The sequence below is a fragment of the Lytechinus variegatus genome, chromosome 8, assembly GCF_018143015.1.
Source record: "Lytechinus variegatus isolate NC3 chromosome 8, Lvar_3.0, whole genome shotgun sequence".
Classification (NCBI taxonomy): domain Eukaryota; kingdom Metazoa; phylum Echinodermata; class Echinoidea; order Temnopleuroida; family Toxopneustidae; genus Lytechinus; species Lytechinus variegatus.
In genome coordinates this window covers 1238897-1264999 of record NC_054747.1, presented here as the reverse complement: position 1 = coordinate 1264999, position 26103 = coordinate 1238897, and the positions used below count along the sequence as shown (strand labels likewise).

General features: G+C 36.9%; 1 protein-coding gene across 1 annotated transcript in view; it reads right to left on the bottom strand.

The window, feature by feature from the left end:
- Positions 1-10383: 10383 nt before the first annotated feature.
- Positions 10384-26103, bottom strand: part of LOC121419789 — a 49288-nt gene continuing 33568 nt past the window's right edge. Inside the window, exons 4-7 of the mRNA XM_041614244.1 lie at positions 21671-21816; positions 15930-16217; positions 11823-12095; positions 10384-10751 (exon numbers count right to left, since the gene is read on the bottom strand). Of these exons, the coding sequence (XP_041470178.1) occupies positions 10567-10751; positions 11823-12095; positions 15930-16217; positions 21671-21816 (892 nt within the window). The 3' untranslated portion in view covers positions 10384-10566. The remainder of the gene's footprint in view (positions 10752-11822; positions 12096-15929; positions 16218-21670; positions 21817-26103) is intronic.

Here is a 26103-nt window from a genome sequence, read left to right as displayed (position 1 = left end):
AGTCGATCATATCTTCAACGACTGCTGGGATCATCAGCATTCTTTCAGAATCTCGGGTAACTTCAATTAGCGCGCGCGAATTATTCGGAGCCTAGATCGAGAGCGCCTTTTAAAAGTGTCAGCAATCGGATGCCGCTCGAAACAGGACAGATAGGGCGAAAGGGAAGGGAATGAACACTGATGTAAACAGACCACATTTCGGACTCGGTCCGTTCGCGAAGCTAATCCACCAATAATCCAGTCAAGGTTGCAAGTGGACTCGGTCGGGTCTCGGGTAGGAAACTTTCAGATGTAACAGGGGTCTTAGTGTGAGAAATATTCAATTTCCATCTCCAGCACCAGATTTCGATTTCATGCTTGTCCTGGCCGACTGACAAAAGATGGCGTCCTTAGCCAATCCTCACATTATTAATTTTAGTTTTCACTTATTCATTTTTTTCTTTTGTCCACCAGGAATCGAACCCCTGCCTTTGGAGATGAATGCCGATATCTTACCAACAGGACCAAGGAGAAGGGCTCAAGTGCTCCGGGGAAACTTGTTAAGGGGCCACTGCCATAAGCGTCTGACAAGTGAGTTTCTTGTGAGAGAAAAATCTGTTTAAAGCCAATTATTCCAATAGGAACCAGGATCGTGGTATTGTAAAAAATAAATGAATAAGTAAAAAATAGAATAGATGAAATATTAATATATTTGAACTTCTCCGATAATTTTTAAACTAAAAAATGTATAGGCCTAATATGCAAAACAAATATATATTTTAAAAATCACTGACATAAATTACAGTGATTGAACAATATGAAATTGTCATTTTTTCCAGATTCCTGTATTATATTATGGGGAGCAGAGCGCCCCTTTTTTTGGAAAGTATTTTTTCACTTTTGCCCCCCCCCCCCACTGAGACATCGGCCGACGAACTTAGGGCCAACTGATAAATTGAAATAACGAAGATATCAATCCTAATGGTAAGGCATTTTGCTTTTTTTTTTTTGGGGGGGTCTGAATTTTTCATGTGTGCCATATAAGGAGGCTTGACTTCTACACTGTCGTTGCTATGGTTGAGCGTCGTCTGCTAGAAATCAGTGGTGATTCAGTGGTGGTCGGCATTTTGTGCATCATGCTTATACAGCATGACACTTCACCTGATCTAGGGGAGGACCACAATTCCATTTTGCGATTATATTTATATCACTGAGAACGAAAGATGAACAACAACTTAAGATAATATATAAACTAATCTCAGGCACATGTTCACACAGCAGAGATTGCTCACAGGAATACTATTCGCTTCATTGAAAGATAAACGGGGGGGGGGGGGTACATATCCCCATCACCCTTGCGAGTTATGCTCGGTGGGTGGGGGTATATATCCTTACCACGCATCAAACCCCATGTGAGCTAATTGAAGATGAGAGGAGATAATAAGCACAACAAAGGCTTACATTCTTTGATTGATCCAAACATGTCTTTAAATTATTTTGGGGGGCTAAAATAACTATAATTTGTCACTTTGAACGAAATCAAACATGGTTAGAAGAACATCTAACGCCAAAAATGAAAATAATGGAAATGGAAATTTACATTTGACAAGCTCACTTGCAAAAAGGGTTAGGTCTTTTTTTTTCAAATTTGATTTTTTTTTGGTCTCAATGTATAGATTTTGAGTAGCTTTATAAGGTGATACCAAAGAAAAGTTTAAATTCCAATTAAAAAGTGATCTAAAATGACAAAGAAAACTCACTTTTTTCAAAAGGGGTTAGGTCCATTTAAGTTTGGTTGCAAAAGCGGGTAGGTCCACAGAGATTTTTTTTGGAAAAGAATATTTAAAAAAATATGAAAACCGGTAGATTTTTTTTATACCGAATTTTATGTTCTCATGGTAGTATATCATGAAAATTTAGTTTTGCATAAGAATATTGCAATATGGGAGAATAAAAAAAATGATTTTCTTGCAGTGGACCTTACCTATTTTGCAAACAAAATCTTCTGAAGAGCTCATTTGTCAAAAGGTGTTAGGTCCATTTTTCATAAAGTTTGTTTTCTGTCTCAAAACCTCTAAATTCTTAGTCGCTGTGATGAAAACAAAGAAAATTTAAAATTCACATGAAAACGTAAATAAACGTGGCCAAGCAAAATCACTTCTTTTATCAAAAGAGATTGGATTCATTTCAATTTGCTTGCAAAAGGGGTTAGGTCCACAATGATAATTTTTAAAAGAATGTATAAAAACAAGTTGAAGACAGGTAGATTTGTTTTATACCCAATTTTATGTTCACATGATAGGGTAGTACATCATGACAATTTAGTTTCTCATAAGAATATCGCAGTAAGTGAGAATAAAAACATGTTTTTTTTCTCGGAATGGTCCAAAGTAGACCTAACCCCTTTTGCAACCAAACTCTTCATTTAATGAGGGGCGTCTCATGAGTTGTTTTTGTACCTTTTAACACGTTTACTCATATTAGGTAATGAATGCATGGTATTAATCTCTTCAGGAGATCGAGAACCTGCTCCTTCTAGAACCAAAACACTCCGCAATTCTTGCTTTGACCCTCGGTATAAGCATGGACCTATTACAGGGAGCATGTAATGCAAGCCAGCATACTCAGTTATCACAGGTTTTCAATTGACCAACGGGTGATGGCAGTGTTCAAACTGTTTCGGAACACACCATTAATTACCCCCACTAACAATGTGTGTGTGAAGTAAGATTTGAAGAAAAAATGTCTTGTGCTAGTATATTAGTACATAAAGCGTAGAGATTTTTTGGGGGTAAATTCCCTAGACAATACGATTATGAAGATTTTGTCTAAAAAGTATCATGTGGTTGCGCAATGGTCCACCGGAAATTTTGGGATGGAGACAGGTAAAAAATTTGACAAGCAAAAAAAAAGAAAAAGAAAATGATATAAAAAAAAATGGGGGAGGGACCACACAAATTTTAGGCGAAGCAAAAAAAAGGGGTACCTACCAAAATGTTTTGACAAGCAAAAAAACAAACAAAAAAGGTTATCGACAAAAAAAAAGGTTACCCCCACCTCAAATTTAGGGGGGGGGGGGAGGTCCCCGTCCTCAACAAAAACTTGATTTGAAAAAAAAGAGAAAAATTCAACAAGCATTACACTGAAAATTTCATCAAAATCGGATGTAAAATAAGAAAGTTATGGCATTTTAAAGTTTCGCTTCATTTCACAAAACAGTTATATCAAGGAGCTTCCAAGCTCCTTGGTTATATTCACACCTCGGTCGGTATGCAAATGAGGGAACTGATGACATCACTCACTCACTATTTCTTTTGTATTTTATTATATGAAATATGAAATATTTTGATTTTCTAGTCATTGTCTTGTGAAATGAAGATATATTCCTCCCTGAACACGTGTAATTCCATTATTTTAACATTATGTGCTTCAGGCAAGAAAGTCCTAATCGTCAAATTCGTAAAAATTGAAATATTGTAGAATTCAAACAATAAAAAACAAAAGAAATGGTGAGTGAGTGACATCATCGACTCTCTCATTCGGATGTAACTGGCTCGTTCATATATCTATTTTGTTGAAAATAAGCGAAACTTTGAATGTCATAACTTTCTTATTTTACATCCGATTTTTATGAAATTTTCAGCATTGTGCTCATCTGATTTTTCTCTATTGATTCAAATCAACAGTTTAATGAGGTGGACTTGACCTAGAAGGGAATGGTTTCAGATTTTGGGGCCACCCCCCCCCCCCTGTCCCTACCTCCCTCCCTCCCCCTTCCACCCCACCCCCCCTCTCTCTCTGGCTCTCTCATTCTTCCCCTTGCTCTCCTCATCCTCGCCATCATCATCAAGGTGGAAGGGGAAAGCTTCATCTCTCATTCACACTACAAGGTTTTCTATTTATCGCCTTCACACCTTTTGTTTCCTGTATAACTTTCTTATTTTACATCCGACTTTTATGAAATTTTCAGCATTGTGCTCATCTGATTTTTCTCTATTGATTCAAATCAACATTCTTCTGAGGTGGACTTGACCTTTCAAAAGGTCTCGGAATTTTCTATTAGGAATGCGGAGTTTATCGGCAGCATAATCCAGACTCTCGTAGAAGTTTGCAGAAACTGATATCAAGTTTCATTGGATCAGGCTGTGATATCCCCGATTAGAAAGTAATGAAAAGTCTGAATGCAAAGACTATCACAAAGAACTGCATATACATAATAGCCAAGATTGTGTAACAGTAACGTTGTAATTGCAAACACAGAAGTAAAGTTATGAAACTTATATTTCAAGCCTAGAACTGAGTTATTCAGTCGTGTGAACTATGAAGTGGCATGTCTGAGAAATGACTGATTATGATTTGGACTGATTCGAAGCTTAGATGTTACACAGGCAGCCGACGGAAGAGCGGTCAGAAGGAAGAAAATGCGATGAATACACTTTAGAAATCATATCATCCGATGTTCTTGTAAGAACTAGATCCAAAGTATGGCCTTTTTGATGGGTGGGAAAGTCAACATGCTGGATCAAGTTAGCTGACGAAATCAAGTGCAGAAACATAACTGCCTCTCTATCATCATTGACATGAAAATTGAAGTCACCGCACAGCAAAGGATGATTACGTTCAGACGCCAGTCCTTCAAGAAAAGTAGCAAACACATCAAGAAAGATGGGAGATGTTGATCTCAACCCAGGTGAGGTAAATGGGTACCTGGCAGGAATTTATTCCTTGAAACGCAGCGCGCGTAACAGCTGCACTGCTAAAACCAGGGTAATTATGCTGCATACTGTAGAGCGCTTAGAGACTTCTGACAAAATAAGTATTAAGCGCTATATAAGCAAGTATAATTATTATTATTAATTGATCATCGATCAATAGTTCTCTGTGGTCTGTAGAAAGCCACCAGGCGAAGAGGCTTTTCGTGGTCGCATGAAAAGAGCACATTAAGATATCAAAAGATTCAAGGGTCTTTTCCAAGAACGTTGAAGCGTCGATTAAGGATACACCAACAACACTACTTGATCTCTTTTATCTCGGTGAGCCGATGAACTGATGAGATGGAAGGTCGTTTAAGAAATCAGACAAGACCCAGCCATCACGTTCACCCCCGTGAGCCATGTTTCAGTGAGTGCCAAGATATCCATTTGTTGTGAAATGACAAAGTCTGACACTATGTGCATCTCTTTTTAAGAGATTTTGCATTCATGAGAACCATCTGACAATGTAGAGAACAGGGATTTGACCAAATGACCTTGGGAACCATTGGAAACTGTCGATCGTTTCTGCATGCCTTCGTATTCGTCTACCTCCTTTGCAGCCTCTGTGGCTTGGGTGTCTATTCGTGATCGAGTGACGTGATTGATTTCCAGGCATTTGCGTCAATTCGAACCATACAGCGTAGATCCAACAGTCCATCTCTACTACACCACTCTGCAGCATTTTCTCAAGGTCCAGGATTTGGATGTACATCACCAGCTTGTGTCAACTCAATGCGAAAATGTACTGGTTGAATTGCTGTAGTGTGAAATCCTCTTCCCTAATTATAGTGACGACAATGATGGTAGTAATGACCTCTACACTGTTAGAAAAAATAAAAGAAGTTCCTGCAGCAGAGTCTCGAGAACACCTGTAATCTTACCGAATTGCGTAATCTTACAGGAAATTGGTATTTGATGTATGGAATCTTACAAATTTCCTTGAATAAAACACCATTTTCCCCTTTTTAAACAGACCTGTTCTGTTAAATTGCAGAAAAATTCTTGTTTTATGAATTTACAGAATGATTATTACGCAATTCGGTAAGATTACAGGTGTTCTCGAGACTCTGCTGCAGGAACTTCTTTTATTTTTTCTAACAGTGTATGCACAGGCCAAGTATGAATAGATGAAGAAAATCCTCATTCAAAATGTGTTGGACAAACACAAAAGAATCTAGATTCACGCCCGGGGGGGGGGGGCACTTCCATTCACGAGTGGATACCATGCGCGACCATGGGGTCGCGAAAAGCACCCTAAACACGTAATTTCCATATTCTAAAAATGCACCCCTTAACAAGTAATGGCGTGTGAAACCCTACCCTTAACGAGTATTGGAAACAAAACGACACTCTTGGCAAATCTTCCCTGAAATGAACCCCTAAACAAGTACAGGAATGTTTTATTGTTACGGGTCCTTCGGTCGTCGGCTTTTACATCTCGCGCAAATCGGACTCTAAACACGAAGTGTTGAGGCAAAAAGGACATCCTTTATAAAACATTTTAATTTTGTTTTATCATCCCCGCAAATTCGACCCTAAAAACGTAATTTTCCTAGCGAAATAGATACCCTTTTTTCAGTATTTTTGACACCCTTATCACATTACGTACGTAACGTGCCCTATCGTGAAAAAGACATCCTTTTTACGTGTTTCTTTGGTCGCGCATGGTATCCACTCCTCAATGTAAGTGCCCCCCCGGGTATTCATGATGTCAAGTCAATACTATTAATAAACTGCCCCAAAGGTCCTTATCCGTATTTGCGCTCTTTAACATGTTCTGGGGACCATTTTCAAACTGATTGACGATTTAACGAGTTCAGTTTGTGTAACTTACCATATCAGGATCCATGATGATATAGGGAAAATTGCTTGGTTTTAATACAAAATTTCTTATTAAGTCGATGTTCACTGCAACTCCATTTGTTTATTTTTGATTTCACAATAATAAATATAAATTTTTCCCCATATCGAAAACGTTTATTTTCATATCTCTCTCATGCGTTTTATATACTCATATATCAACGTATTTTCGAAATTCCGAGGTAAAGTTTATATTCGGTATTTTTTTTCTTTTTGATTGCATTAACCTCTAGTAAATTTTTGATATGTTCACATAATTCTTGTGTGTTTTTTGTGCATGACTGAAAAAGGGATAGTAATGAACGTAAGAGAGAGAGAGAGAGAGAGAGAGCGAGCACAAAAGAACATAGCAAACAGACTGGTCAACAATATGCCTGAACTGACAGTTGTAGTATTTTCTCTGTGGTCCATATATTTATTATTTCCAATATGCCTTTACGACAAAATCATCATAATTATGTGACAGAAATACATTGAATGAGTTAAAATGTTAAACAGTTTGTTATATTAAATAGCAATGAACTTAATCATATACAGATATAGTGGGCTCTTGCAACCACGAGGACCATCTGTCTATTGACGAAAAATAAAACAAAAATCAATGAAAATGTAACATCTTAAACACTCGAGACTGAAATAAACTTGGGATATACCTCGAAAAGAAAGATTTGAATAATACTTGCCTCTACTTAGCTATGCCGAAACTAAATAAGAGTTCATACAGACGTGCCTCTTACAACTCGAAAGACGCTGGCAGTCTCGCCTGCAGGCAATTCGATATAGCTTGCTTGAACTTATAAAGCAACATAGTTTGGGCAAGTAAATAAATCAATTAGGGTAAAGATTTGGTGCAATGCATGACGTGCAAGCAAGTAGTTCTTTTTGAGAGGATGCTGCTCGCAAAAAAGAAGGAAAAAAAGGTTGGATGGAAGAAAAAAATTGCTGTTAGTCTGAAGTGCTTACTTGCTACACAAAATAACGAATGCAAATACATGTATTCATCAACAACTTTTTGGAGGTACCACGCTTAAAAAATGCTTATCATTCTTATTAGCATAAAAACTTCGAATATTGTTTGGCATAATAAATTCAATAAAGTGATATTCCAGAATAAATGTTTTGCTCAATAAAACGGTAATACATGCTCTTGCTATTTTTTTTTAAAAGCTAGCAAATGACTAAAAAATCCAATTGGCTGAATGCAGGCATCATATTTGCTTTTATAAGGGCTTTATAAATTATCCCATCCTAATTGAATCATAAAAGGTAATCTATAGTTCGTTAGTAATTCCCTACATCGTAGTAAACTAAGAAATACAAGCTCTTTCAATCTATTAATCGAAATATAATACTACCGCTTTGTTTTAGTCTGAACCATTTAGACGTACTCCTAAAATTTTCAAACCATGAAAATGACTGCGATTCGAATATAAAAAAGTTATTTCAATCGATATCGAAATAATTATATATAATACATTGATTATATTAAATAGTTTAGCGATTAATGAATCGTAGACCTGATTTTTATAATAATTGATCGTACATTGTAGTCAATGCAGTCAATCGTAATAAAAACGACGTTTGGTAAGTTCACTGGCTCTTGAAAGAGTTGCAATCCACAACAACTCCAAAATTGCAAGCATCTCTGGTTTCAACCAACGAGAGGTCCAATTTTGAAATTGATATTGTTAAAAAAAAGGATTTAACGACCCCTCAAAAAAAAAATCAGTAACATTGTCACTTGGCGCCAGAATGGTCAAAGCGTTTAGAGGGGAAGTGAACTTTGCGTGGTCTCTCATTAACTGTGTGTTAGACATATATATAGTCTTAAAATATACGTTTTCAGTTATCTTCTAATACTGCTGAGTATACATGGACTTATAATTGTATTTGTATAGGGAAAGTAAAATGGTTTGAGAGGAAAAGTAATGGATTTGGTATTTACACTGCATATCAAGCAATCTGACATCAAGATTACCAAGATGTGAGTGTTGCAATATTACATCCACCAAGAGTTATGAGTGTGTGTGCATTTATCATTATATTTATAACAATGAAAAAAAAAGCGAACTACTGACCAATCAAAACAAATCGACCGATGCACTGCGCCCCATGGAAATAATGCAGTATTTTCATTTTGCACAAGTTGATATATTCAGCATTTTATGTTTTTTCAAAGCCACTCAAAAACAATTTTTGATTTATCAGTATTATGTTATCATGAAATTGAATAGTATGTACTGTATATTCCTATTTCAAGTCTCAAAAGAAATAATATATATTTATATTACTATACCACAGCTAGAGACGAGTTAGTGGCTAGGGCGACCCAAATCCGATTAACCGTCAGATAGACAGATTTTCGACACGATACCAATTATAATTTCCTTTGTCACCCGACAGTGGTTGAGGCACCGCCGTTCAAAGCTGGGGGCCCAGGTTCGATTCCCGGCAGAGACATTTTTTCGGCATCACCATTTTTTTCAAAGGGTAGATAGCTCTGGGGAACCTTGATTTCAGCTATGCCTACCATTGTTCTCATCATCCATTTCTTTACAATATTTAAATAAAAAGCGTTGCCAAAGCTGTTGTACATGTATAATTTTACACATTTGTATACCTGTTCCCATACGTGTACTATATCAAAGCAATAGCTTTGATTCAGCTGAGACATGGCGGCTTGTCATTGTTCAAAACCCAACTTCACCCGACAAAGGAAATTAAAATTGGTATCGTGTCGAAAATCTGTCTATCTGACGGTCAATTTTGGGTCACCCTAGCCACTAACCCGTCTCTGTGGTCTAGTGGTTGAGGCACCGGCGTTCAAAGCTGGGGGCCCGGGTTCGATTTCAGGCAGATACATTTTTCGGCGTCATCAATTTTTCCAAAGGGTAGATAGCTCTGGGGAACCTTGATTTAAGCTACGCCTACCATTGTTCTCTTCATCCATTTCTTTAAAATATTCAAATAAAAAGAGTTGCCAAAGCTGCTGTACATGTACAACTTTACACACACACACACACACATATATATATATTTATATATGTGTGAAGCTATACATGTACAACAGCTTTGGCAACTCTTTTATTTAAATATTGTAAAGAAATGGATGAAGAGAACAATGGTAGACATAGCTTAAATCAAGGTTCCCCAGAGCTATCTACCCTTTGGAAATTATATATATTTATATATGTATATAAATATATATAAATATAAATATATATAAATATATAATTTATTATTGAAGAAAATCTAGATACTGCGGGGAAAGCCGAACCGAAAGAACAGTTACATCATCACTCTATAATGCTGCATTACCATGAAATAATGTATCAATGAGTAAGTCAAGGGAAAGATAATAGCTTAGAACACCAAGGGTGCCTTCTATGCTAAACCACCGTGATGGTAAATACTCTCATGAGTTGTTGTGAAACACTGCGGCACCCTCTACAAACTGTGGTGTCCTGTTAAGTAAAATTCCAACCTAGAGAGACGATTTTCATTCAAGTTTGGGACTTTACCACAAACGGGGCCCTTGCTGTTAGAGGGTGCCCTTTGTGTATCTTAGCTAACATTTCACCTTGAAATACAGATTCATACATTATTTCTTGGTATTGATATCGACTGAGTAACTTATGAGGTTATTCATCTGTGGATACTGCGTTTCACCATGGGGAAACTGAGCATTCGCATTTAATTTTCAATATCTTAAAATACAACAGCAGCGACATTCAGGGGGAGTGGGTTCATTTGGCCTGAGACAGTTGAGAAAATTTATTCCTTTAAGGCAATCGATTTTTTTTTAAGTATTCCGTTATCATTACTGAAAAGTGCCGTTTTCAAAAAGAAATTCTGAAAACTGGATGTGTCATGTAAAAGAAAGAGTGGTTACCTGACTACTTTTCTGAAAAAGAGTGAAAATTGAAAAGAAAATGTCAGCCACTGCGTTTTTCCGTAGGCTGCAATGTAAGGCCTAATTGAAGACGGTTACGAGAAGAGCAACTAAATAGACAAATTGAATGAAAGTACACGAAACTTTCGCGCCATTTCCACACGGTGCATTGCCATCTCCACCACCGGATCCAGAAGTATCCGTAGTAGAATCGTTAGAAGGTCTAGATGGAGAACTGCTAGGCGAAGCCTCCGTGGAAAGGTCATCTAAAAATAAAATGAATGTTTTTTGACACATATTACAGTTGTGGAACGTATACAAAAACAAATCATTGACAGGTTTACACCGCATCTTTCTGCTAAAGCAATGCGTCATTTGCCGATTAGCAGACCGATCAACAAGTCCTTTTCAGAGCACGGCACACGGCATGTTTCACTCCTGGCCAATCACAGACCGGGTCTATTAATCTCCCTCGTATTTAAATAAAATGTCCATTATTCATGTACACACTGTTGTAACATGTGCCATGACGCCATGGCCAGCACGATATTTTATTAGTAAATCCAATGTTCAATCGTGAATTCGGGCTGATTGTGACGAGAGATACACGGGGGGGGGGGGGGAGGGATATAGTCATTAAAGGGGAATGGAAGTAGGTTTGTGTAAAATTATGAAAATCAGAGAATAAGAACAAAGAAAGTTTGAGAAAAATCATGAGCATCTGAATGTTACAATAAGCATGATCAGTAATGCTATGGAGATCCTCCCATTGGTAATGCGACAATGATATGTGATGCCACATGTGAACAACTTTCCCTTTTATGGACTATGGAGTACTCCCAAAATGTCGCTTTTTTGTTTTTTCCTATATGGTGATACAAACTCTTTATCTATGATATATTGTTTTGAAAAACAAATGTATTACATGCCCTCCTATAGAAAGAACACATGATCTACTGATAGATCTGATAAAAGAGGCAGTTTAAGTGAAATATATACGGAAGTAATGGGAAGATCACACATCTTTGTCGCATTGCCAATATGAGGATCGCCATAGAATTAGTGATCACAATATTCAAATGCTCATAAGTTTCTCATTATTTGTCCGATTTTTTTTTCAAACTTTCGTTGATCTGTTTCTTTGATTTTCTGTTTTCACGCAAGCTATCTTGTTCCAAAGGTTTCATTCTCCTTTAATAAAATTAGTCATAGCTGTTGCACCCAGCTTTTTACCATTCTAATGATTTTGATTTAATGAACATAACCGAGCGTGGCAAAAAACAAACACGAAATCATGATCTTTGCTTCAAATACCAGTAGGATATTGATATACTGACCGTCAGGCTCCCCCTCCACTGTGACCGTGAAAGAACAAGTATCTGTGTTTCCATTCAAATCACTGGCTTCGTAGGAGATGTTGTAGACCCCCTTGCTGAAATTGCCTCCATTGGTTCCTGGTCCAAGAGATTCCAAGGTAGCACAGTTGGACCAAGCGTTCAAAGAAGGTTCAGTCCAGGAGACCTGTCGTGTGTCGTAGATGGAGCTACTGTTGATTTTTACAGAAATGTTCATCGGACAATCCTCGATGGAAACGGGTTCTGTATACTTAACTGAAAAGGGGTAAAAGTATTTTCAATGAATGGCCAGGTATAGGAACTAGGATTTAAAGTTTTGACTAAAAATTGTGCTTGGACTATGGGAAGCTGGGTGTAACACAGGCCTCGAGCCATACAGCCAGAATTCACAAAGGTGGTTTTTAAAACCACCGACTGAACCCATGATTTATGCAGATTTCCAGCATCAATTACGCTTATCTACCGCGTATAATATACCGTGTTATACTAAATCGGCTTTTGAATTGCCGGTTCTGAACCGCGAGCCGATGCACGTTAATCGCGTTTACACACTATGAAAAAGCCAATGGTGCATCGGTTCGTGGTTCAGAACCCGTGATGCAAATTGCCGGTTCAGAACCGCGAGCCGATGCAGCATCGGCATTTTCATAGCGTGTAAACGCGATTAACGTGCATCGGCTCGCGGTTCAGAACAGGCAATTTGCATCACCAAAGTAGTAGGTTCTGAACCATGAGCCGATGCACAATCGGCTTTTTACTACGTGTAAACAGAAAGCCGATTCTGCATCGGCAATTTGTGCGCATTTCATTTACTTTACCATTGTGACGTAATTGTAGCGCACCGATCTAGCGTTGTCTTTATCATGTTTATTATGACGTATATGGTTGGTGTGGTATCATTTCAGGTTTTTGCATCGGCTCGCATGTAACAGCGTGTAAACGCAGTGCAAGATAAACCAAAAGCCGATTCTGCATCGGCTTTTGGTTCTGAACCAAAAGCCGATCAAGTCTAAGCGCGGTAATATAATTAAAAAAAATGTCCAATGCTGATGCGCACTTTTGTCACAGTGCGCCGAATTGACGCCTATTTTCATGGTCAAATATGCTATTTTATTTATGAGTCCACTGTTTGAAGAATGATCTAATTCATTCAACACTATGGACTCATGACTAAAATAGCGGAATAACCACGGCAACATGCGTCAGTTTAGCTGATTTTTGCATCGGCTTTTGGTTCTGAACCAAAAGCTGATCACGTGTAAACAGCGTAGAGACTGTGCGTTTTGTATCGTGTACGCGTCGGCATTTATATAAGTGCAACTTAAGTCATACTTAAAATCTTTGTACCCCCCCCCCCCCGGTCGACTGTCATAATAGAGACATTTTAAGAACTGCCATTAAATGGAATGTGTCTCATTAATCAAATAATTCAAGTGCGAAGCACGAGCTGAATTTTCTTTATATTTAGACCTAAACAAGGGACATTAAAAGGTTTTTTTGGTGTAAAATAATGATACGTACCTGCCTCAATAAATAAATAATGCGAGAGCGAAGCGCAAACTACATTTTTTTTCGAACCCCAAAAGGGACATTTAAGGACTATTTTTTAGGAATTCATAAATAGCTTATTACATGTCTCACCATAGTCAACTAATGCGAGCGCCAAGCGCATGCTGATGTTGTTAAAATTACATCTGAACACATGTTTTTGGAGTCATTGTACCTCTTGTAATCATGAACACTATACGTATCTCACTGATCAAATATTGCAAGTGCGAAGCAAGAGCTGAACAATTTTGAAATTTAGACTTGAAAAGGGCATTCTAAGGCTTGTCTGCAGGAATTCACTAAGAACATAGGTATTTCAATAACCAAATGATGCGACCACGAATCGCGAGCTGATTAATTTGATATTTAGACCATAAAAGGGGTATTTAAACATGTTTAGATTTAGATTTAGATTTTATTCATTTTCCGTTCACAAAGCACATCAAAATCAAACAATACATAGTCAAATTTGAAGTACAACATCAATCGAAATAAGGTATAAACAATGAGAATTAATGCAAACTAAAGTAACTTTGACTATAATAACTATATAAAACAGAACGGAGGGGCTTGCCAAGAACTGTTTAAGGACTAATTTAGGAATTCATGAAGGTCAGACATATATTACCAATGTACTAATGCGAACATAAAACACAGAGTGAAATATTTTATACTCAGAAAGGGGCAATTACTTTGAGTAGGAATGAAAACAAACGGCATAAATCACTTCATTCCTGTATCGGCCGCACAGAAACTGTTAGCTGCTGTTAGCGTAACATTTCACTAACAATGCGCTAGAAAAGGACCCCTACTACAACCGGTAATCTCGCTGCGATGGCTATAATGCATTATTTACATCTGAGATCAACGCTTGATATCACAATCTGTATAGTATTATCCATTAACAAATCAGCACTTAACAACATGGGTAGAATTACCGCACAGAAGGCAGAGAAAGCTGTTGTTAGGGGATTAGGGTAAATGCAAAATCTATAATTTGTGCGTAGTCGTGGTAGTGATCTAGAGATTTAGTTATGATTATTTGCACATCCTACAAGTTTAAAATCTTGTCTAGGAAAGGGTAAAGGAATGTAATTCATTATCATATAGGCCTACAAAATTGAACTATTATTGCATTTTAAACATGAAATGGCAGCAGGTAGTAAATATATATTCATTAATTAAATTAAAAAATATCGGATGAGCTTAAAAAGATTAAAAAATCATGCTCTTGATACAGTATTTGCCAATGATGGTTATCGTGTGATAAATTTCATCAGCTATTGTTCTTCTTTCTAATGTCATGAATAAAGGGTCTATTCATAAAAATGTCATAAAAAATAAATGATATATCTTGGAAGAAAAAAAATCTTTGAAAATGGTCATATATCTTGGCACTAATCAACCTCCCTCGCTTTATACCTATTCTTTAATGGTACTCCAGGCTGAAGTACCATATACGGTTTGAACAGTAAAGTAAGGCAAACAAAACATTGACAAATTGATAAAAGTTGGAAATAAATATGAAAAATATCTTAAAATTTTCCATTAGGCCTTATTTCGGTGAAGTTTATTCATGTCTTCAGGAATATGCAATGAGGGTCTGCTTTATCATACAAAATTAGGTTTATTTAAATTTTGTTCACACAGAAAATTGCTTGAAAGATCATCATTTTGTGACTCGGGTGACATACATACATTTGAGACAGTTCAAGCTCATTTCAATAAATTGAATCAGAAGAGGGGAAAGAGCTAGAGAATATGGCATAATCGTTCCATTTATTGCGTATTCATGGCCGCATGCTGGTCAGTAATATCAGTTGCAAAATACAGTGTTTAATTTTTAATAATCAAGATGTTTGTTATTTTTATCAGATTTTGATTAAATTTTTAGCAATTTGCTCTTCAAATTTTACTCAATTTATTCATAATATTGTTGGGCCCAGAATACCCCTTTAATTCGGTCGAGGTATATTCTAAATTACTTGGTATAAAAAAGGGAGACAAGTTCTAAAGAGAGAAATTTTTCACTAAAATCGTCACTATTGGTGCCCTTGGCACTGTTAGTGATTTGTATTAACATTATTGTTAGATTATTTGGAATTCGGCTATAAGCTTCTGTGAGTTTATCAATACCGGTATGCCTACTTTTAGTGCTACGCTAACAACGCTTCTGTGCGGTCGCAACAGATGTATAAATACCGAGTTTTCGATTTGCACGTCGATTAGTGGACTGCGACGAAAGTGCGTCATAATAGTCTGCTTTGTGTTTACGGTATACAGAACCGCTGGAGTAAATCACCACATGGCTTCAATCAATGGGCAAGGATTTTATTGCTCGTTTATTACATTTCGAACGAGCGTGATCTGAGCGAAATCCTGGGTAGTCATCATGAAGTTGACGTGTCAGGAATGGCTTGCGCATGCCCAGTGTCTTCCAATCATGTGCTTGACTGACTTTGTATACCTTCATCGCAGTCCATTAGTCGACGTGCAAATGGAAAACTCCCTAATATCATCAACCCCATACCCGGGACTTACTGTTGAGAACGCGAATACCATCCGGGGTGATAGTTGAATCCCCACCAGTATCCAGCTTTACGGTCACGGTATTATGTATCTTGAGAGAGGAGGCCTTTGTGTCATATTCGATCAACCTTCTCTTCAAAAAGTTAACCACATCAACGAAAAAAAGTTTGTTTCCATATTTAGCCATGCCTGAGTTAACCGAAGCTACGTCTGGCAGTCGTTGAATGGTCCGATTCCAAGTTTGGAATGTATTCGCGTAACCCAATTCCTTTGAAAAGGTTTTGTAATAATACACACGGGCTAGTAAGAAAGGAAAAGAAAAGAAAAAAAATCCTCAAATTGATCGCATACATTCGTAATTCCGAAGCTTCGTTATTCCAAAGGTTCAGATATTCCGAATGTTCGTTATTCCGAAGGTTCTTATTTCCAAAGGTTCGTAGTTCCGAAGGTTCGTTTATCCGAAAATGAAATAAGGTTCGTAATTTCGAAGGTTCGTTATTCCGAAAAACGAATATTATGTAATAATTGATTGATTAATTGATGGAATGATTGATTGATTTTATTTGTCAGGTAACTATGAACAAGTAAATGAAAATATGAACAGCAGTGTATACCTTGACAGGATTGCCCATGAAAGCCGAGATGGCTTATTTCCAATGGGGTCCTTACATCAGTAATTGACAACAATGTACATCTATGAGAGAACACCTATAGAAATCTTCAAACTACATCAATTAAGTCTAGACAACTAAATTTACACGAAGAATTGTAAAACTTAATATACAAAAAGACAAAAACAAATAAGTTTGCCATGAAAAACCATTTACGCAAAATATAATTAAAATAATTGTAAAACAGGTTGAGTAAACGATCATTACTTCAAGGTTACATATGAAAATTTTACTATAAGCAGTTTTTAAGTAGCGCTAAATGCATCGTAACTAATACAAGATTCATTAATCGTAAAACCTAAGATATGAAAAAGTACAAATAAGTTTGACATCAAACTTTCACGCAAACAACAATAGATGATGAAACAATGTAAAACAAGTTGATTAAATAAATCATAACTAAAAAGTTATATATCAGACTACATGATACACATGAAATTAGAAAGAACATTTAACATTACAGAGTGGGGACATTTTTTAAGTGTTGTTTTAATACTCTTTTAAATTGTTTAAAAGTCTTAACCGATTTAACATGATTAGGGAGGGAATTCCAAAAATGTATACCATTATAATAAAATGTGTTGCCAATTTGACCTTTTCTCATAGGTACAACAAAGTTAAACAGACTATTTCTTGTTTCAAGCTTGAATAGTTTTCCAACTTTTTTGTGCCATTTGAAAGCTGACTTTATTGGCTTTCCGTATCTATAAGTCTTTTTCCCCAAAGTGCTACAATTTTTATTTGGCAGCCTTTTCAAAAGTGTATAGTTTTTTTGGGACGCACTGGATAAACCTAAGCGTACGTATTTAACTCTATGGTTCATGCATATCAGGGCAGAAGCCGTGATTTTCTATGAGGGTGACCGGTTACGTTACCTCCCGGGGCTGATCCAGCTTTCCCAAATGCGGGGGGGGGGGGATTTCGCTTACATTTTTCCCGATCTGCCGCTTGCGATGTCAAGATCAAAGATTTTGATATATCACACAATAATTTTTACTCTCATAGTAATTTTTGTAAATGCGTATCTAAGTAAACAATACTGCGAGCAGAAGGCAGAAGCTAAAGTTTGTAATATACTGACCTGAAAACAGAAAAAAGAATACCTGCTTTAGAATGTTTATAGTGACTCATGAGGAGAATAAAAAGGCGTATCTCATCAAAGAGATAAAGCAAGCGCGAGCTGATATTTCGTTCTATTCTGATCTGAAAGCTTGATATCTGAAGCATTATTGGTACCTATGATCAAGATGGGTATCTAAAAGAACAATTGATGCGAGCACGAAGCACGAACTTAATCCTTTTTGTATTTCGATCTGAATATAATTGACAGTTTATGGGCGTTTTAATAAAGAACAAGATGTATATCCAATAAACAGTTGTTGCTAATCCAAAGTGCGAGCTTTTTTGAGGTTTAGAACTAAACAAGTTGAATGCCTCTGACGGTCTCACCTGCATCACGCGAATTAACATGATTAACATAGCAGCAGTAATGATTTTGAAAACTACTATAACTCGCACAAGATGTTCAGTGATACTTGATTACTCGTATGTCCAAGTTTCATGAACTAGACCAACATAATTTCAAAGTTATGATGGTAATTCAACAAATACCCCCAATTTGGCCAAAGTTCATTGACCCTTTATTACCTTTGACCTTGATCATGTGACCTGAAACTTGCACAGGATGTTCGGTGATACTTGATTACTATTATGTCCAATGCTGCGTTTATGCGACCTCAAACCAGAATCATGATTTGAATCATGATTCAAAACACAAACATGAATCACAATATCTTAGAATTAGCGTTTAGACGACCTTCATTCCAACGCTGTTTCTCCTCAGATTCGGGCCAATCCAGTACGCATCACTAGTGCGCAGTTTGACAGAGGAAGTTTATCGCACGTGTTTCGGCTCTCGATTTTTTTTTTTTTGCTTCCAGAATTCAGTCTATAGGCCCTACCTCATTTTGTTTACTTCTATAGGGTCCATGTGCTTCTATTCATCCAAAATTGTGTTCGGAAGTGAATTTCAGAGATCATTGTCTGTCCAGTTAATTCATTTACCAGAACGTGAAGTTGAAGACATGACCAAAAATGAAAAGTAGTGGAAGATGCGATGACCAACACAGAACCCGTACATGCCAAGAAATGCATGCATAGCACATAATCATGTACATACAATGAGCATATAAAGCGCCTTGAGCTTGGCAAGAGTCAAACCGAAAGTAGCCAGACACAGTGAGGTCATAGAATCATGATTCAAATCACGATATCGTTTATTCAAACATTCTCGTACGTGATTCTGCAGAAACGTCTTTCCAAACGCCCCTTTTTTCGTGTTTCATGTTTGTGATTCTAATCATGATTATATCGTGATTCTGCAGAATCGTGATTTGAATCATGATTCAGATCATGATTCTAGGGTAAAAAAGTGGCGGATGGTTATGATGGTAATTCAACAGACACCCCCTAATTGGCCCAAAATTATTGACCCTAAATGACCTTTGACCTTGGTCATGTGACGTGAAACTCATGCAGGAGGTTAGCTGATACTTGATTAAACTTATGTCCAAGTTTCAGGAACTAGGTCCATATATTTTCTAAGTTATGACGACATTTAAAAAACTTAACCTCAGGTTAAGATTTTGATGTTGATCCCCCAACATGGTCTAAGTTCATTGACCCTAAATGACCTTTGACCTTGGTCGTGTGACATGAAACTCAGGTAGGATGTTCAGTACTACTTGATTAACCTTATGGCCAAGTTTCATGAACTGGGTCATTTAAAAAATGTCAATTTAAAAACTTAACCTTAGGTTAAGATTTGATGTTGACGCCGCGGCCACCGCCGCCGTCAGAAAAGCGGCGCCAATAGTCTAACTCTGCTATGCAGGTGAGACAAAAATGGGTCATTCTATTCTCTCTTTGATCATGAAAAATATGAATTTCTTGCAAAGAAATGATGCGAGCGCGAAGCACGCTCTGATTTTTTTTTGATATTCCAATGTGAAAACCGGGCGATTGGGCACACTTTAAATACAGAGCGAGTCATATAATGCGAGCGCGAAGCGCAGGCTTAAAACTTGTGATGTTCCAACCTTAAAACTGGACATTTTATGCATTTTTTGTAACCAGGAATAGAATGAGTTCCTTACTAAACAATATTTGATGCGAGCGCGAAACGTGAACAAAAAATTCCGATTTCCCAACCTGAAAACTGGACATTCTAAGCATTCTTGTAAAAAAATAATTGATGCGAGTGCTAATAAGCGCAAGCTCAAGTTTTCTGACCTAGAATGTATCATGTTTTACTTCAAAAGGGTATTCCATTGTGAAAAAAGGTACATTCCATTTTGAAAAGGGCACTTTTGTCCTACGAGAATGTTTTGGGCTAGTACGATTTTTTTGTCATTTGACTAGGTATTTTTAAGAGTGTGGCCAAGGTGAAGATTAGAAATTTGTCACCAAGTTGAAAGTTGTTCCTTGCTATGTCACCTATAACATCAGTGAAAAAAGTCAGACTTGGCTAATTTTGACGAAGTAGCCGGTAAATCATGATGACATATGGTGCCCGACTATTTGCTCAAATAGATTTTTAATGGAGGTGGGGGGAGGGGGGGGGGGCATATCAACGAGAGAGGGCAATAAATCCCTTCGACTTGAATATTTAATGTTCACCATAAGAGCACAGTTTAAAGAAAAAGAATCACTCGTCTACTGTTGAAACTCGAATATGTTTAACCCTTATAACCGAAGCTTAAAAAAAAACAGTTATCAAATGATTCAAACATTGGCGCAAATATTCACTGCTGAATAATACGCGCCCTAGAAGCCATAACAAAAAAGAAACAAACGTCTTCAGTTGCGTACCGTGGGTTACGGCTTGGGGAGGGGGGGGGGGCACGGGCAAAAAATTTGAGTCACTCGGTGAGCGCGCAAAGCGCGCTCAATTGCCCGGCATGGGCCTATTGACCTTATAGAGACATTTTAAGGAGTGTGTCATTAAACGGATATGTAATGTAACTCACTGATCAATTGATGCGAGCGCGAAGCGCGAGCTGAAAATTTTTGATATTCAGACCTAAAAAGGGACATAATAATAATTTTTGAAAATAAATATACGCATCTGTCTCTTTAAACAAAAAAATACGAGCGCGAAGTGCGAGCTTAATTTATTGTATTTTTTTACCCCAAACAGAGAGAGTTTAAGGACTATTTTTAGGAATCAAATAAGAGAATTATACCATACTCATATAATTTGAGTGACAAACGCTTGCTAATTTTGTTAGAAAACATGCAACACTTTTTGTAGTCATTAATCAAGATCGAAATACGCATCTCACTAATCAAAAACTGCAAGCGCGAACGCGAGCTCTAAAATTTAGGAAATTCAGACCTGAAGAGAAGCATTTTAAGGCTTGATTGTAGAAATTTACAAAGGCCATACGTATTTCACTAACAAAATGATGCGAAATTTTGTATATATTGACCCCAAACAAGGACATTTAAGGACTATTTCTTTTGGTGAATCCATTAGGAGTATACATATCTCATCATAGTCATCAAATGCGAGTGCAAAGCGATTGCTGATTTTGTTAGAATCACATCCAAACACATGTAGACGTCATAGTAATCATGATTATCATACGCATCTCACTAGCGCAAACAGCGAGCTGAAAATATAGGAAATTCAGGTCTGAAGAGCATTCTTAGGCTTGTTTGTAGGAATCTATCAAGACCATATGTATTTCACTAACAAAATGCAAGCTGAAATTTTTTGATGTTCAGATTATAAAAAGATACATTTTTAAAGATTGATTTGAGGACTTCATGAAGAGCAGACATATCTCATCAATCCACTAATTCGAACGTAAGCACGGAAAGGCAAGGAGGGCCGGGGGGGGGGGGCATGTGCTCCCCATGCCCCCCCCCCCGTAGTTAGGCCACTAAACGTCTTGGTTTGCTGAGTTTACAATATACATGTATGACTGCTATTTTCTGCAAAACCGCCTTTGCTGTCCCCATATTTTGTTTTGGCACCGTGACCAAATTATATAATAAACGAAATAAAGAGCGTCATACCTGAGGAATTAACGTCGGTAGTTTTGCACGGTTCGATGGTAAACGCCGATGTACGGGCGGATAGCAAACTTCTAGTTTCCACAGGTTGGCTACCTAAACGATATGATATCAGTTGAGCATATCCAAATGCTGTATAGAGAAGATAGCTTCGTAGAAAAAAAGAAGAAAATTGTTTTCAGCACGAACTTTACAAGAAAAGAACTGGGTACTGACTGTTAATTGGACGACATGCACCAACGCATATGCATGCATAATCCAACATATGCATGTAGAAAGAAAATCGAAAGTAAAGGTTGAATTGCAATATGATGCGAATCTTCCTTCATACACGCACACACTGACTCAAATACGTACATACGTCCGCCTACTATAACTTTTACAAGTCCCAAAGCGCACCACACCAACGGACAAATGCAAAAACACTGATAAGGCTCCGGATGAGTCCGGTATTTGAATGAAAAAATATATTAAGATACGAGGAATAAATTCTGGGTTTGTTAAAAAAAACAGTGGAACGCTTTTGTCAGTCCCGCCTCAATAACTCAATTTAATATACCAGCAGTTGGATACTGCAACCCACAAAACCATTAACCCTAAATAAAAGTTTACCTTGACCGATTGACCTAAAACACGTAAAAAAGTTATCAGTAAAACTACCATTATTAAAAATAAAATAAGTGTTGCTACTACCCTATGTGATGTGGTGTTCAACGCTCTAAAGGGTAGATAAATGTTTTGCCCCCCCCCCCTTCGAAGAGGCTACCAGGTCCTCGATCAATCGGTTAAATGAATGTCAGTATTGTTATTTCAGATTTCTATTTCGAATATAAGATTTGCAGAGATATCCAAGTTTCATGCAATAGATCTATACACAACAAAAAAGGTAAGTCCCCCCTTAAACAAACATCAATAATTTCCGAACCAATGCGAGTTTTTAATATATTTCTACATGAGCGTTTAGGTAATTTTATGACCTACCCTCCACTCTAAAAAAATGAAGTGCTAATTTAGCTCTTCAACAGCGTGTATAGTGACTGCACTTCGGAGTGCTGATTTGTCTAGTTCAAATTTGAACTAGACAAAAGTCAGCACTCCGAATTAACACTTCATTTTTTAGAGTGTCTGATTATTAAAATGTTATGGACGTATTCTACGTCATGCTTCAGTGAGCAACGTCAGAAGGCAAACATTTTACTTTTCAAAAGTCACAAGCCAAATATCATGACTTTGATTCCATTTTATTGGAACTGATTCCACATTCTTATCCTGAAAATAGTCAGAAGGCTTCTGAAAGGTACTTTCTAAAAGTTCTAATACAACTTTTTTGGCTAAATTTCACGGTTGAATAAACACAAGCCCAAATTTGCTATAATTGGATTTTTTTTACACATTTTTATCAATTAAAATGAGAATATGATGACAGTTATTTTTGGGAAGAGTGTCTTCAACAATATCCATAGTTTCACGGTTCAATGAACATTTATTGGGAAAAAATACGATTTTCAAATATCGTAGGCAAGTATTGTTTCACTTTGGTAACTGAAAATGATCTTTTATCATTTTTTCGTTATGTTCATGACCAATTAAGACGCTCCAATGATTTAAAGGCGTTTAATCAAACATTCACACTTGAATAAACATTTGGAATGCGATTAATTCTTTTTTACGTTATTGGAAAAATGCAATTTGTAAGTATGGATATCTGTCACAAGCCTCCTTGCATAGTTCATTTGATTTGATTTTTATGAAAATCCCGATGTTTCATGCATCAGTGAGCACACAATATTCGAAAAATATGCAAATGAGAAGAAAGTTCAAGGCCTTGGCCCCACTCTGTGCCGTATCGAATGGTTATTTTGGTGTGCGCACCTTTTGGATAGTGTTACTCTAAAGCCATAAGCGAAGTTTCACGAAATAATTGTTGGCAGAAGTAACAAAAACCGTCCATGAAACAAACCCTCATTTCATATTTGTTAAAATTTTGACTTCCTCTCTCATAGACTCTCTACATTATGGGTGCATATGTTTAAGAATTAGTAACCCCTTATTCAATATGGTGGAACTTTTTTCAAGGCTGTCTTTAGCAATGTCATTTGGCAGTAATGTTTATCAACCTATGGGCAGAATTCTGTACAAAAATAAAATCATTTTGTTTATTTAGGGATGAGTGAGCACGCATCAAAGTGGGAAAATTGGTATTTTCAATGTCACAGACTCATTTTAAAGGGTAATAAAGTGAATATTGGGGGCAAATTCGGTTTCAAATATGACTTTGATTGCTGTTGTTTTTATCATCCACCATTTCTATCACTACACACTCTCCGAACTTTTATTATTTTCATGGTTAAGCGAGCACATTCGAAAACTTTAGAATGAATACTCTTTATACTGCATAAATGTATTCCTTTCCTAACAATTTCTGATGATCAGTTTAATGCAGGGACAAATCAGTGGTGGATCCAGAATTTTAAAATGGGGGAGGGGGGCACCAACATTTTCAAATTTAACATAATCTAACAAGTTGTAGAGGATATTACCATAAATCTCTATGATGATACGTCAAAATACAGGGGCCGCGGAACGATTTGCAAATTGGGTGGTAGATGTGGGTTGAGCCAAAGGGGGTAAGGGCTGATTATTATTCTTACTTGTCTTAGATCTAGTGGTATAGATCTGATTGTCTTAGACAAAAAGCTTTGAACAGTCTCTGTATTGGTTGTTCCGCTGAACTGTGAGTTGACAGTCTACGTTGACCTCTCTCACCAAGGCAATGTGATATGACAGTAAAATGTCAGAATTTTAAAAATAAGTCCCCAGAAACGACGGTTATTCCTGTCTGCAGTACCTCAAAAATTATTGAAAATTGAATGATGATCATATATGTATTCTAAATCTTATCAACATTTTTATCTTTCTAGAGGGAAATAAGCTGTTGCCATGGCAACGGGATCTTTGCAACATTGTTTCTTTTTATTTAATTTAAGTATTACCAAGGCATCATTAATCTGTATCATTCCAATTAGTTCATGTAAAACACTCACTGTATTATTTCCCCTAAATTAATTGAGTAGGTCAAACCTTATGCATTGACAACTGAGGAAGTAGTTGGAACAGCAAGATTAATAGAAAGTTTTTGCCATAATATACCGTTACCATGGCAACACAATTTCCGACACATGAAAAAAGTGTCTTGCACATCTTTACCTCAAAACCAGTGTGTGAGCCAACTTTCTTCGGTTTGGTCCAAATTGGTCCAAAACTGATGAAAGTATTTTAAACGGCAAAATTTTGGCAATGATATACTGTTACCATGACAACACAATTTGCGAAAAAGTAAAAAAAAAAATTATTACACCTTACCTGAAGACCAATGTGTGTTCCAAATTTCAAGAGAATCGGTTAAAAACTGAGGAAGTAGCTCAAAATACAATATAATCATACATTCTAAAAATGTGTTGGCCATGATTTGTTGGATTTAAACCGGGCTTAAACTACCCCCTACGCGAGTTTAAATTTTGAGGATTTATTACCACACTGAGACCAGGGTTAGATTAAACCTTGCTATCGGAATACGAAGCTTAAACCTATGTTTAAATATGGCAGTTTATTACCAAACTTAGACTAGGGTTAAGTTAAACTACGCTATCAGAATACGGGCCAGAGTGTTTACACCAATTTAAAGCATACATTCTGTTTTTTGTAATATACATGTACATATAGTTGTCCACAATTCGTAATCATTCTTTCAATATTTCAAATTAAGGGAATGTATGCAGAAGCTACTTACTTATACAACAAATGGAATGCCTCTGGCCGTCTTACCTGCACCACGCGATTCAACATAGCAGCAGTGCTCACTCTGAAAACTACTATGACTCGCACAGGATGTTCAGTGATACTTGGTTACTCTTATTTCCACGTTTTATGAACTAGACCAATACACTTACAGAAATAGAATGGTAATCAACAAATACCCCAAATTCGGCCAAAGTTCATTGACCTCACAAGACCTTTGACCTTGATCATGTGACAGGATATTCAGTGGTACTTGATTACTCTTATGTCCAAGTTTCAAAAGTCAGATCAATAAACTTTTAAAGTTTTGATTGTAATTCAACAGATACCCCCAAATCGGCCAAAGTTCATTACGACCAAAGTTCATTGACCATTCACCTTGGTCATGTGACCTAAAATGGGCGCAGGATGTTCAGTGATACTTGATTACTCTTGTGTCCAAGTTTAATGAACTAGACCAACAAACTTTCAAAGTTTTGATTGTAATTCAACACATACCCCCAAATCGACAGTTCATTGACCCTAAATGACCTTGACCATGTAACATGAAACTCATGCAGGATGTTCAGTGATACTTGATTAACCTTATGTCCAAGTTTAATGAACTAGGTCTATATATTTTCTGAGTTATGATGACA